At 44.8% G+C, this 13,140-nt stretch overlaps 1 protein-coding gene across 5 annotated transcripts in view; it reads right to left on the minus strand.

Moving 5' to 3' along the window:
* spidr (scaffold protein involved in DNA repair) overlaps nt 1-13,140 on the minus strand; it is a 304,782-nt gene that overhangs the window by 265,396 nt on the left and 26,246 nt on the right. For 4 of the 5 annotated variants that reach the window (XM_080194245.1, XM_080194244.1, XM_080194247.1 and 1 more), the window contains one exon: nt 4,666-4,875. The exons of the other annotated variant lie outside the window; for it this stretch is intronic. In XM_080194245.1, coding sequence (XP_080050371.1) covers nt 4,666-4,875 — 210 coding nt within the window. The remainder of the gene's footprint in view (nt 1-4,665; nt 4,876-13,140) is intronic. 5 annotated transcript variants of the gene reach the window in all.

The raw sequence follows: 13,140 nt of genomic DNA on the forward strand, positions 1-13,140 counted from the left end.
AATTCAATCCCTCTACCAATAAAAGCTAACACATCGTACACCTTCTTAACAACCTTATCAACCTGGGTGCCAACTTTCAGGGAGCTATGCACATGTACACCGAGACTTCTCTGCTCATCGACACTACCAAGAGTCCTTCCATTAGCCCTACATCCTGTACTCCTGTTACTCTTACCAAAGTGAATCACCTCTCACTTTTCTGCATTAAACTCCATTTGCCACCTCTCGGCCCAGCTCTGCAGCTTATCTATGTCCCTCTGCAAACTGTAACATCCATCCTCACTGTCTACAACTCCTCCAACTTTGGCGTCGTCAGCAAATTTACTAATCCATCCTTCTACACCCTCATCTAGGTCATTTATAAAAATGACAAACAGCAGTGGCCCCAAAACAGATCCTTGAGGTACACCACTTGTAACTGAACTCCAGGTTAAATATTTTCCATCAACCACCACCCTCTGTCTTCTATCAGTTAGCCAATTCCTGATCCAAACTGCTAAATCACCCTCAATCCCATGCATCTGCATTTTCTGCAGTAGCCTACCATGGGGAACCTTATCAAATGCTTTGCTAAAATCCATATACACCATGTCAACTGCCTTACCCTTATCCACCTCTTTGGTCACCTTTTCAAAAAACTCGATAAGGTCTGTGAGGCATGACCTACCCTTCACAAAACCGTGTTGACTATCCCTAATCAATTTATTTCTCTCTAGATGATTATAAATCCTATCCCTTATAATTCTTTCCAAAACTTTGCCCACAACAGAAGTAGGGCTCACCGGTCTATAATTCCCAGGATGGTCTCTACTCCCCTTCTTGAACAAGGGGACAACATTTGCTATCCTCCAGTCATCCAGCACTCTACCTGTAGCCAATGATAACATGAAGATCAAAGCCAAAGGCTCTGCAATCTCCTCCCTAGCCTCCCAGAGAATCCTAGGGTAAATCCCATCCGGCCTAGGGGACATCTATTTTCATACTCTCAAGAATTGCTAACATCATGTCTTGCGTGCGTTCGGTTGCCCACTGTATTCAAGGGAAGTCAAACCAGTGATCAGATGTTGGTTCCTTGTACTGCACATTCGCACAATTCCATCTATCTGCACAATAGACTGATACCAGCTGCATTTGCTACCATAACTATAGCACACTCAATACACATACAGTCATGTGGTCTGTGACAGCACTGCCTGTTGCCTGCATCAAAGAACAAAGAAACAGAACAAAACATGCAGAAAGAACAATAATACCTGTAGTTCAATGAAAAGGGCAAGAAGACCAAAACAGAAAATGCTAGAAAATCTCAGCAGGTCTGGCAGCATCTGTAAGGAGAGAAAAGAACTGACATTTCAAGTTCAGATGACCCTCTGTCAAAGCTAAAAAGCATAGAAAGTGGGAGATTGTAATTCTGCAGGGGGAGGGAATGAAAGATGAGTCATAGCCATGGAAACTATGCTTACCATCCAAGGTCCAAAACATTCATTTCAATTTAAGCAGCGTTTCACTGTACTGCATTCACGGCTCTCAATGTGGTCTCCTCTATATCGGAGAGCTCAAGTGTAGACTGGGTGATCGCTTCGCTGAGCGCTTTTGGTCACTGTGCAATCAGGACCCTGACCTTCCAGTTGCTTGCCGTTTTAACACACAATCCTGCTCCCATGACCAAATGTCTGTCCTTGGCCTGCTGCAATGTTGCAGTGAAGTTCAGCGTTAACTGGAAGAACAGTATCTCATCTTCCGGGCAGGCACTTTACAGCCTTCCAGTCTCAACATCGAATTCAACAACTTCAGATGATTTGTTCTATCCCACCTCAGCCCCCTTTGTTTTCATTTCATTTTATTTAACTTTTTTTACTGTTCTCTACCTTTTATTTATGGTCTTTCTTCATTTTTCTTCCCCTCCCCACTCTTTCCATCCCCCTACTTCATCCCCCTTCCCTTACTTTTCCTTCCACCCTCCCCGCTTTCCCTTTTCTATATTCTACCTCTGTCCCATTCCCCCCCCTCCCCAACGTCTCCATCTGTCACAACTTATAGCTTCTCTGTTGTTTGGCCATCACATCCTTTATTCTCTCTGTGTTCAACAATTAGCAGTCTTTTCCCCTGGTTTCTATGGCTATGAGTCATCTTTCATTTCCTCCTCCTGCAGTATAAATATCTCTACTTTTTATGCCTTTTAATTTTGACAAAGGGTCATCTAGACTTGAAACGTCAGCTCCTTTCTCTCTTCACAGATGCTGCCAGATCTGCTGAGATTTCCCTGCATTTTCTCTTTTGGTTTCAGATACCAGCATCTGCAGTAATTTGCTTTTATTAGAGCAAGAAGGCCACTTGACTCAATGACTCATTTGGTTTGAGTGTTTCTTTAGTGAGCTGGTAAAACCTGGAATTGTCTAAGAGCTGGATCTTTCTTTAGTTTTCCTAATTTATATATCCAATCAACAAAATAACTCAAGTGAAATCTATTTATGCTCTACGTTTGTCCAAAAAGCAAGAATTTTACACAAATTGTCGGAGTGGAGATGGCCAGAGAAGTGCCAAGGGGTGGCGGATGGGGTGACGAAGTGGGTGGTGAGCATTCAGCAAGCAATAGGCGCAGAACATTCACATCAGTGGTACCACACATGCACCTGTGAAGGCAATAGGTGCCACATTCCTATTCCAGGCACACAGCAATGACATTAGTGTTAGTGTCACCAACTTCCCATTCCAGTTTGGTGGCAAGAAATAATGTACCAGCCACATAAATATAATGGCTGCAAGGTTTAAATGCTTTCTTGGTGGATATTTCAAATCTTTAAGAATAAGAATGCATGTGTTTATCATGGCCTTTTGAACTCAATAAGCACAATGGTATTGCAGTAAATGGCAAACAGGCCGATGTGTGATAGTACCAGGAGCCCCTCAGTTGGTGTGCACTTTAGCATCCTTGATAGCATCTTCATGCACATCCACAATTTTAGTTAGGCAGCTGCAGAGCCATCAAACAGAGTAGTATTCTACAGCACAGCAGACTAGGGCCACATTTATAAGCAAAGTATTCTGGATGGACATCCCCCACGATTTGATAGAACTTTTCGAAAATGTGATCGAGTGTTTGATTGAGGGAAGTGCAGCTGGATATACTTTATGTAGATTTTAACAAAACCTTTGACAAGGTCCCACATGGAAGACTGATCAGGAAGGTTGAAAGCAGGTAGAATTCATGGAAACTTGGTAATATGGATCTGAAATGGGCTTAGGAAGAGGACACATAGGGTGGTGGTAAAAGACTATTTGAGTGACTGGAAGCCGGTGTCCAGTGGTGTGCCACAATGTTCAGTGCTGGGTCCCTTATTGTTTATTATATACATAAATTATATAAAGAAGAATGTGGGGGGAATGATAAGCAAGTTTGCAGATAACAGGAAAACTGGTATGATGGTTAATAGTCAAGTTGTAGGTTACAGGAAAATATAGATGGGTTGGTCAAATGGCAGAGTAGGGACAGATGGTACTTAACCCTGATAGGTACGAACTAATGCACTTTGGAAGGGAGTATTTAATGAATGGCAGGACATGAGGAAGCTCAGAGGGACAGATGGACCTTGGGTACTTATTCCCAGGTCCCTGAAGGCGGCAAAGCAGGTGAATAAGATAGTTAAGAAGGTATATGAGATACTTGCTTTTATCAGTCATGGCATAAAGTATAGGGGCAAGGAAGTTATATTGGACCGTACAGAATATTGGTTAGGCTACAGCTAAGGTATTGTGTGAAGTTCTGGTGTGATTGCACTAGAGGGGATACAGAGGAGATTCACCAGGATGTTATCGGGGTGGAGCATTTGAGCTACAAGGGGAGACTGGATAGGCCTGGGTTGTTCCCTTTAGAGCAGTGAAGGCAGAGGGGGTAACATGGTTGAGGAGTATAAGATTATGAGCTGTACAGACAGAGTGAATAGGAAGCAGCTGTTTCCCTTGGTTTAGGGGTCAATCACAAGGGGGCATAGTTTCAGGGTAAGGGCAGGAGATTTAGAGGGAATTTGAGAGAAAAAAAATCTGAGGGTGGAGAGAGTCTGGAATGCATTGGGTGTGGAGGCCATAAATTTTACAACATTCAAAAAGTATTTGGATGAGCACTTGAAATATCATAACATTCAAGGGCGACAAGTGGTGGAAAATGGTATGAGCGCAACTTTAGTGGTAGTTATTGTCAGTGCAGACTTGAGCTGAAGAGCCTTTTCTGCATTGTACAATTCTATGACTCTATGCAGTTCCAGGGAGCTCCTGTATCAGGTTCACCTTGGTTTTTACTTTTGGCTGATGTTTGATGAGATGAGGCTGCTGTGATAGGTAATCTATTTTGTATTGGATCACCTATTTTGGTTTTTATTCTGTACAAGGTACAGACTTCCATTGCATGAATGAATCCATTACATTGTCATACTTTGGACTGCTTTACGCCCACTGTCAATAAAGTTTGTTTAAGAATTCAATCTATTGAAAAAAACATGGGTGTGCTGAACATTATTTTCGATGTAATTTCTTCCCATTTAAACTTGCCAAGTTTTATCCTAAAAACCTCAGACCATATAAAATATAAGGATCTTTACTACATAACATTTAGTTAACCTTTTTCTAACTACCAGGTGTTGTCAGGCACTTGACAAAAAAATTACTTGCCTTCACTGGACTGACTGTCTGTTAATGAATTGAGCAGACACATGTATCTGTGGTAAAAGTTCACTGTACTTTGGCCTTTCAGGACAGGTCTTTCCTTTAAAACTCCCGAATTATCCATCAATTCCTCTCCATTAGACAAATCATTGTCACTGGAGCTCCACGTGATTTCTGCAGTTTCCTCAAAGCTCTGACTGGCAGTACTTGCTGCACCTAACAAAACAATTTATAATCAAATTTCAAAAGTACATAATACTCAGTGCACAGTAAAAACAACTTCAGCAGAAACTTTAGTGCAAAGATTTAATTTTTATAGGTTACAAAAAGTGGTAATTAAATTCAAAAGTCAGACACCATCAAAGCAATTAAAGAATTAACTTGCATTTACAAAGCACCTTTCACATCCTGTTTCAAATTCCAACATTGCTCAGAAACAATAATCTGTTTGTATGTAGACTGATGAAGTGGCTGATTTGTCCCACAAATAGCAAGATAAGCAACAGGTGAATCCGTTTTTCATAAGAACATAAGAAATAGGAGCAGGAGTAGGCCATCTGGCCCTTCGAGCCTGCCCCGCCATTCAATAAGATCATGGCTGATCTGTCGTGGCTCAGTTCCACATTACCGCCCTCTCCCCATAACCCTTAATCCCCTCTCTTTTCAAAAACCCATCAACCCGCGTCTTAAAAATATTGAGCAAGGTAGCCTCCACCACTTCAACGGGCAGAGAATTCCATAGATTCACCACCCTTTGAGTGAAGAAGTTCTTCCTCAACTCCGTTCTAAACCGCACCCCCCTTTATTTTGAGGCTGTGCCCCTTAGTCCTACTGTCCTTTCTGAGCGGGAAGAGTCTCTCCACCTCTATCCTATCCATCCCATTCATCATCTTATACATCTCAATGAGATCTCCCCTCATTCTTCTAAACTCTAACGAGTACAAGCCTAGTTTATTCAGCCTCTCCTCATGGCTCAACCCCCTCAACTCTGGCATCAGCCTAGTAAACCTCCTCTGCACTCCCTCCAAGGCCAAAATATCCTTGTGTAAGTACGGCGCCCAAAACTGCACACAGTACTCCAGCTGCAGCCTCACCAATGCCCTATATAGCCACAGCAAGACCTCCCTACTTTTATATTCAATCCCCCTCACTATGAAGGCCAGCACCCCATTCGCCCTCCTGACCACGTGCTGCACCTGAAAGCTGGGTTTTTTCAACTCATGCACAAGGACCCCGAGGTCCCTCTGCACCGTCGCCTGCTGCAGTTTTTCTCCACGTAAGTAATAATCCTTCCGACCATTATTCCTACCAAAGTGGACCACCTCGCACTTGCCAACATTAAATTCCATTTGCCAGTTCCTGGCCCATTCGCCCAGCCTATCTAGATCCTTCTGCAGACTCTCCACACCCTCCGCGCAATTTGCCTTTCCACCAATCTTGGTGTCATCAACAAATTTCGACACCATATACTCGGTTCCCTCCTCCAGATCATCTATATAAATGGTAAATAGCTGAGGCCCCAGCACCGACCCCTGGGGCACTCCACTATTCACCAACCGCCAATCCGAATAGCACCCATTAACCCCCACTCTCTGCCTCCTATCTGACAACCAGTCCTCTATCCACGCTAACACCCTACCCCCAACTCCATGTCCCCTGACCTTCTGCAATATCCTCTTGTGAGGTACCTTGTCAAATGCCTTCTGAAAATCAAGAAAGACCACATCCACCGGCTCTCCTCTATCCACTGCCCTAGACACATCCTCACAGAACTCAAGTAAATTTGTCAGACACGACTTCCCCTTAACGAAACCGTGCTGCGTCTGCTCTATCAAGCAATTCCCTTCAAGATGCCTCGCAATTTCCTCCTCGATGACGGATTCTAACATTTTACCTACAACAGACGTTAAACTAACCGGCCTATAATTCCCCGCCTTTTGCCTGGCACCCTTCTTAAACAACAGCGTAACATTAGCCATTTTCCAATCATCCGGCACTTCCCCGGAATGCAGCGACGTCTGGAAAATAACCACCAAGGCATCCACTATCACCAACGCCATTTCTTTCAGAACCCTCGGATGCATTCCATCCGGTCCTGGGGACTTGTCCACAATCAGCCCCTCCAGTCTGTCGAGCACCGCCTCTCTAGTAACAGTAATGTCATTAAGACCCTCCAGTCCTACCACCTTTCTATCGCTAACACCCGGCAAATTATTCACGTCCTCCTCCGTGAAGACAGAAACAAAAAAGTTATTCAAAACCTCAGCCATTTCCCCATCCCCTACCTCTAAGTCCCCCTTCTCATCCTCTAAGGGTCCAACGTTCACCCTAGCCAGCCTCTTCCTTTTTATCTATTTATAAAAACTCTTGCTATCCTTTTTTATATTAAACGCTAGCCCAGCTTCATAGTTTATCCTACCCTTCTTTATCAACTTCTTTGTCAATCTTTGTTGACATTTAAACCTCTCCCAATCCTCTTCTCGCCCACTACTCTTAGCTACTCTAAATTCCTCCGCTTTTAATTTAACACTTTCCTTCACCTCCTTCATTATCCACGGCTGATTACCTCTCCTCCTATGGTCCTTTTTGACCATTGGAATAAATTTCTGCTGAGCACCAAGAAAGATCTCCTTAAAAATCCTCCACTGCTCCTCAGCAGACCTACCTTCCAACGCGCTCCCCCAGTCCACATTCGCCAATTCCTCTCTCATCCTACCGTACTCCCCTCCGTTCAAACAAAGGACGCGTGTCCGGGAACCCACTTTGTCGTCCTCCATCTGCACCAGAAACTCCACCATACAATGATCACTCTCCCCAAGAAGATCCTTCACCGCAAGGTCCCTAATTCTACCCGCCTCATTACATAGCACCAGATCCAAGATAGCTCGCTCCTTCGTCGGCTCCAACACACACTGTTCAAGGAAACTATCCCGGCAGCATTCCAAGAACTCGTCCTCGAGCCCACCGCGTCCAACATGGGTCGACCAATCAATATGCAGATTGAAATCTCCCATAATTACGGCCGTCCCATTCCTGCATGCCGCACTTATTTGCGCGTTAACAGCCCGCCCCACCTCCAGATCATTATTCGGGGGCCTATAGACGACACCCACCAGCGTCTTCCTCCCTTTGCTGTTCCTAATCTCCACCCACAACGATTCCACATTCTGCTCTTTGGCTCCAATATCATCCCTTGCTACCACCCTGATGCTATCCTTAATCAGCTGAGCTACGCCCCCCCCCTCTTTTCCCTCCCGCCTATCCTTCCTAAACACTTGATACCCCTGGACATTCAGCTCCCAGTCCCTGTCACCTTGCAGCCACGTCTCTGTAATGGCCACCAGATCATATCCATTTGAGTCGATCTGCGCCACCAGCTCATCCACTTTATTCTGAATGCTTCGTGCATTCAGATAAAGTGCCTTCATCCCAGCCTTCACCTGGACCCTATTCATACTCACGCCCCCTACTCCCTTTATTATTGGGACATCCTCGGTCTCCACCCTTACCTGTACCCTCTCCTTAACTTTAGGCCTCGTAATGTCACCTACCGTCGCACCCTCCCCCCCCTAATTAGTTTAAAGCCCTGTCTACAGTCCTCTTTACACGATTCGCCAGGACTCTGGTCCCAGCACGGTTCAGACCCACCCCATCCCACCCGAACAGGTCCCACCTACCCCAATACTGATGCCAATGCCCCATAAATTCAAACCCATTCCTCCCACACCAATCCCTGAGCCACCCATTCACTTCCTTAATCCTGTCAACCCTACGCCCGTCTGCACTCGGTTCAGGCAGTAGCCCAGAGATAACCACCTTGTCGGTTATACTTTTTAACTCCATTCCCAGCTTTTCGTACTCCCTCCCCAGATCCTCAGTTTGCATTTTGCCTACGTCGCTGGCACCCACATGTACCACAACGAATGGATTCTCACCCTCCCACTCCAGGTTCCTCTGCAGCCCAGATGTGACATCCCGGACCCGAGCACCAGGCAGACAACGCACCCTTCTGTGGACTTTGTCATTGTGACAAAGGACAGTGTCAATACCCTTCACCCCACTATCCCCAACTACTACTACGTTCCTTTTCACCTTCTCTTTGCCTATGTCCTGCTGCATCACTGTACCGTGTGCAGTTTGCTCACCGACCTCACCTCCCTCGTCCTTGTCCACCCTGGAAGCAAGAACCTCAAACCTGTTATGCAGATTGAGATGCTGAGGCTTCCGCTCCCCACCCCCCTTCCTCCTCTCTCCACCCCGCTTCCTCACTTGCACCCCATTGACAATGGCATCCTCTCTCCCCCTGATGAGCCTCAGTGTCTGTAACTCAGAGGCCAGCTCGTCCACCTTGAGCTGGAGCTCCTCCAGCAACCTGTACTTACTGCAGACGTGGTCACCGGGGAGGACCCTGGGGTCCACCAGTTCCTACATCATACAGAAACAACACATCACATGCCCCTCCATTAATCACTGCAGTAGTATTGAAAATTTCCACACAAACTTACCTGGTCCTTTTTCCCCAAGCCCTTTTGATCTTAAGTCCTAATAACTCACTCTGCTTCCCTCTCACTCCGCTGTCCGCTGTCTACACCAGGCCTCCTTTTAAACCTGGCGCTGATTTAAAGCTTGCTCCCCCTCAACTCCCTTCTAACCACTCCCTCAGAATTCTTAAAGCAGTAAATACAAAAAGCCCACAATAATGCTTTTAAATGATTTAAACAGTTCTACAAGGTTAGTTCTTACTACAAAGTGCTTTAAACTTATTTAAACAGGTTTTTAACAGGTAGTTTCTTATCTGTCTCCCTGCTCCTTCACTCGTCTGCTCCAGCAAACAATGGAAGGGTGTTCATGGGTGTTAATGAACAAAGGAACTTTCACCTCTTCTCTGAATGGTATCAAGGAATCTTTTATATCTCCTTGAATGCAGAATGAACATCCCATCCCAAGAAGGTACTTCTAACAATGCAATGTATATGAAAAAAATTCAGTCCAGTTTATGCATTTAAGTCCCAGTGATGTTTGGTGCCACAATCTCTGAGATGAACTAACAGTTAAGATTAAGTTGCTTGGCATGAGGCTCATGTTACATTACAAACTATACTAAAATTACAAAACTAATGCAGGAAAGAAGGTAAACGGGATAGAAATTGTCTATTGGAAAGACACAGCATGGGTTCATGCTGTGAAGGGTAGGTCACATTTAACTAATTTACTGGAACTCTGAGGATATTATGAGCACGGTGGGTAACGAGGAACAGGTGAACATTGTGTATCCAGATTTCCAGAAGGCCTTTGACAAGGTGCCGCATAAGATAAAGGTGCATGGTGTTACAGGTGATGTATTAGTATAGATAGAGATTGGTTAACTAACAGAAAGCAAAGTGTGGGGATAAATGGGTGTTTTTCTGGTTGGCAATCAGTGACTGGCGGTGTTCCTCAGGGATCAATGTTGGGACCACAACTGTTTTTCATTTACATAGATGATTGGAGTTGGGGACCAAGTGTGATGTGTCAAAGTTTGCAAATGACACTAAGATAAGTGCCGAAGCAAAGTGTGCAGGACACTGAACGTCTAGAAAGGAATATGGGTAGTTTAAGTGAGCGGGCAAGGGTCTGGCAGATGGAATACAATGTTGGTAAATGTGAAGTCATCCATTTTGGTAGGAATAACAGCAAAATGGACTATTATTTAAATAGTAAAAAATTGCAGCATGTTGCTGTGCAAAAATTGCAGCATGTTGCTGTGCCTCTTGTGCAGGAATCACAAAAAGTTGGTTTGCATATGCAGCAGGTAATTAAGAAGGCAAATGGAACGTTATCCTTCATTGCTAGAGGGACGGACTTTTAAACCAGGGAGGTTATGTTGCAGCTGTACAAGGTGCCAATGAGAACAGTTCTGGTGTACAGTTCTGGTCTCCTTACTTGCAAAAGGATATATTGGCACTGAAGGGGTTGCACAGGAGATTCACTAGGTTGATTCCAGAGTTGAGAAGGTTGGTTTATGAGAAGAGACTGAGTGGACTGGACTATACTCATTGGAATTTAGAAGAATTGGGGGGGGGCAGGGGGAGGGATCTTATAGAAACATATAAAATTATGAAGGGAAAGAAAAAATAGAAGCAGGGAGATTGTTTCCACTGACAGGCAAAACCAGAACTAGGGTCACAGCCTCAAAATAAGGGGAGCAGATTTAGGATGGAGGTGGTATTTCTCACCCAAAGGGCTGTGAATCTGTGGAATTCCCCACCCAGTGAAGCAGTTGAGGCTACCTCATTGAATGTTTTTAAGACAAAGATAAACAGATTTTTGAACAATAATGGAATTAAGCGTTATGGTGAGTTGGCAGGTAAGTGGAGATCAGTCCAGGAAAAGATCAACCGTAATCTTATTGAATGGCAGAGCAGGCTTGAGGGGCCAAATGGCCTACTCCTGCTCCTAGTTCTTGTGTTATGTACTAAGGTAAAGGTTTGTGGGACACTGGTTATCAGTATCAAAAAAAGTTTGCTCTAGAAAATGAACGTGAACCCAACTGAAATTCATTGTCCTTGCAGCAAGAATTCTAAACCAAACTAGTAAATTCAAGAAGGGCGAGTTACACAACCTTAATTTGGAATATCCAGTGAAGGAACAGAACAGTTTAAAAAAAAAATTTGTATTAATTTAGCACCTTTAACAAAATAAAACATTCCAAAGGATTTCAGAGGCAGTTACCAAGCACAATTTAACACCAAGCCACATCAGGAGATGTTAGATCAGATGGACAAAAGCTATGTCAAAGAAACAAATTTTAAGAAGAGTCTCAAAGGAGTGATGAGAGCTAGGTAGATTTAAGGAGAGAATTCAGGAGCTTAGGGTCGTCAGGGTGACAGTGCCGCCACCAATGTTAGTATTATTACTATCAGGATTAACAATAGATCAGAATTAAAGCAATGCCAATATTCAGAACATAAGAAATAGGAGCAGGAGTAGGCCAGCTAGCCCTTCGAGCCTGCACCGCCATTCAATAAGATCATGGCTGATCTGGAGTGGCTCAGTTCCACTTTCCCACCTTCTCCCCATAACCCTTAATCCCCTTGCCCATCAAAAACCTATCTACCCGCGTCTTAAATATATTTAGTGAGGCAGCCTCCACCACTTCAATGGGCAGAGAATTCCAGAGATTCACCACCCTTTGAGTGAAGAAGTTCCTCCTCAACTCCGTTCTAAACCGCTCCCCCCCCCTTATCCTGAGGCTGTGCCCTCTAGTCCTACTGTCCTTTCTGAGCAGGAAGAGCCTCTCCACCTCTATCCTATCCATCCCATTCATCATCTTGTACGTCTCAATGAGATCTCCCCTCATCCTTCTAAACACCAACGAGTGCAAGCCTAGTTTATTCAGCCTCTCCTCATAGCTCAACCCCCTCAACTCCGGTATCAGCCTAGTGAACCTCCTCTGCACTCCCTCAAAGGCCAAAATATCCTTGCGTAAGTGCGGCAACCAAAACTGCACACAGTACTCCAGCTGCGGCCTCACCAGTGCCCTGTAAGTTGCAGCAAGACCTCCCTACTTTTATATTCAATCCCCCTCGCTATGAAGGCCAGCATCCCATTTGCCTTCCTGACCACCTGCTGCACCTGCAGGCTGGGTTTTTGCGACTCATGCACAAGGACCCCCGAGGTCTTTCTGCACCGTAGCATGCTGCAGCCTTTCGCCATCTAAGTAGTAGTCCTTCCTACCATTATTCCTACCAAAGTGGACAACCTCACACTTGCCAACATTAAATTCCATTTGCCAGTTCCTCACCCATTCGCCCAGCCTATCTACATCCCTCTGCAGACTTTCCACACCCTCCGACAATTTGCCTTTCCACCAATCTTTGTGTCAGCAGCAAATCTGGACACCTTACACTTGGTTCCCTCCTCCAGATCATCTACATAAATGGCAAATAGCTGAGGCCCAAGCACTGATCCTTGGGGCACTCCACTAGTCACCAACCGCCAATCCGAATAGCACCCATTGACACCCACTCTCTGCCTCCTATTTGACAGCCAATCCCCTATCCACGCTAACACCCTACCTCCAACTCCATGCCCCCTAACCTTCTGTAACAACCTCTTGTGCGGCACCTTGTCAAACGCCTTCTGAAAATCAAGAAACACCATATCTACCAGTTCTCTTCTATCCACCGCACTAGACACATCCTCATAGAATTCCAATAAATTTGTCAGACACAACTTCCCTTTAACTAAACTGTGCTGCGTCTGCTCTATCAAACAATTCTCCACAAGATGCCTCGCTATTTTCTCCTTGATTACGGATTCAAGCATTTTACCTACAACAGACGTTAAACTAACCGACCTATAATTCCCTGCCTTTTGCCTGCTACCCTTTTTAAACAACGGCGTAACATTAGCCGTTTTCCAATCTTCCGGCACTTCCCCGGAATCCAGCGAGGTTTGGAAAATAATCATCAATTTCAGAATGCTGTGTGGCTGGAAAAG

Source organism: Carcharhinus amblyrhynchos, chromosome 8 (genome assembly GCF_965287045.1).
Source record: "Carcharhinus amblyrhynchos chromosome 8, sCarAmb.v2.hapA, whole genome shotgun sequence".
NCBI lineage: Eukaryota > Metazoa > Chordata > Chondrichthyes > Carcharhiniformes > Carcharhinidae > Carcharhinus > Carcharhinus amblyrhynchos.